Here is a 1117-nt window from a genome sequence, read left to right on the forward strand (position 1 = left end):
GGGCCCCTGGGCACGCGCGCGGGTGTCGGGGGCGCGCGGCGCTGGCGCTGGCGCAGGCTGGCCGCGCAGCCGCGGTGCCTACCTGGTAGCTGCTGAGGTCGTGGTTGTGGCGCTCCTCGATGTCGCTGAGCTGCCGCTCCAGGGACTCCTTGGTGCCACGCACCGACTCGAGCTCGATGCTCTTGGACTGCAGCTGGCGCCGGTACTCGGCGATCTCTTCCTTGGCGGAGCGGATGGCCTCCTTGTTCTGCTCGGCCGCCTCGGTAAGCTTGGCGTAGCGGCATTTAAACCATTCTTCGGCCTGGTGCATGTTCTGGTCGGAGTGGCACTCGAGCTGGGAGCGGATCTCCTTCAGCGCCGACGAGATGTCTGTCTTCAGGTAGTCTTTGCGCTCCACCGTGATGTGCGACGCCTGGATCTGGGCCAGCAGGTCGGCCACCTCCTCCTCGTGATTGCTCCGCAGGAAGGCCACCTCATCCTGCAGCGACTGCACCTTCTTGTCCAGCTCCACCTTGACCATCGACGCCTCCTCGATGTCTTTGCGCAGCGCGCGGATGGCCGTCTCCGTGTCGTCGCGCAGCCGTGCCTCCTCCTCGAAGCGCTCCTTGAGCCGGTGGATGTCTTCCTCCAGGTGGTCCGAGTCCAGCTGCACCTGAGCCTTCTCGTGGTTCACCATCTCGAGTGTGGCGCGCAGCTCGCGGATCTCCTGGTCGTACGCGTCGCCCAGCTGGGCGTGCGAAGCCTGCTTCTGCCGCAGCGCCTGGATCTCCGCCTCGATCTCCTTGTTCTGCTGCTCCAGGTAGTGCACTTTCTCGATGTAGCCGGCGAAGCGGTCGTTCAGCCCCTGCAGCTGCTCCTTCTCGTTGGAGCGCGACAGCTTGTAGTCGGCGCCGGCCCCGGAGCCGCCGTTGAGCAGGGACGAGGACTGGCTGAAGTCGAGGCTGCTCTCGGCCGAGCTGAGCATGGCCGAGCTGTAGGTGAGGCGCGGGGCGAGCGCGCTGCGCTTGTAGGACGACGACACGGTGCTGGGCGAGCCGCGGGACCACGACTGCGAGCGGAAGCCGCTGGACGGGGAGCCGCCGACGCGGCTGAAGCTCGAGCGGGTCTCGGTGACCCG

General features: G+C 67.1%; 1 protein-coding gene across 1 annotated transcript in view; it reads right to left on the reverse strand.

Annotated features, from left to right (window-relative positions):
* Positions 1-1117, reverse strand: part of NEFM (neurofilament, medium polypeptide) — a gene marked incomplete at its 5' end in the record, with an annotated part of 5148 nt that extends 4031 nt beyond the window's left edge. The window contains one exon of the mRNA XM_008589414.1: positions 83-1117. Within this exon, the coding sequence (XP_008587636.1) occupies positions 83-1117 (1035 nt within the window). The remainder of the gene's footprint in view (positions 1-82) is intronic.

Source organism: Galeopterus variegatus, unplaced genomic scaffold (genome assembly GCF_000696425.1).
Source record: "Galeopterus variegatus unplaced genomic scaffold, G_variegatus-3.0.2 Scaffold5421, whole genome shotgun sequence".
Classification (NCBI taxonomy): domain Eukaryota; kingdom Metazoa; phylum Chordata; class Mammalia; order Dermoptera; family Cynocephalidae; genus Galeopterus; species Galeopterus variegatus.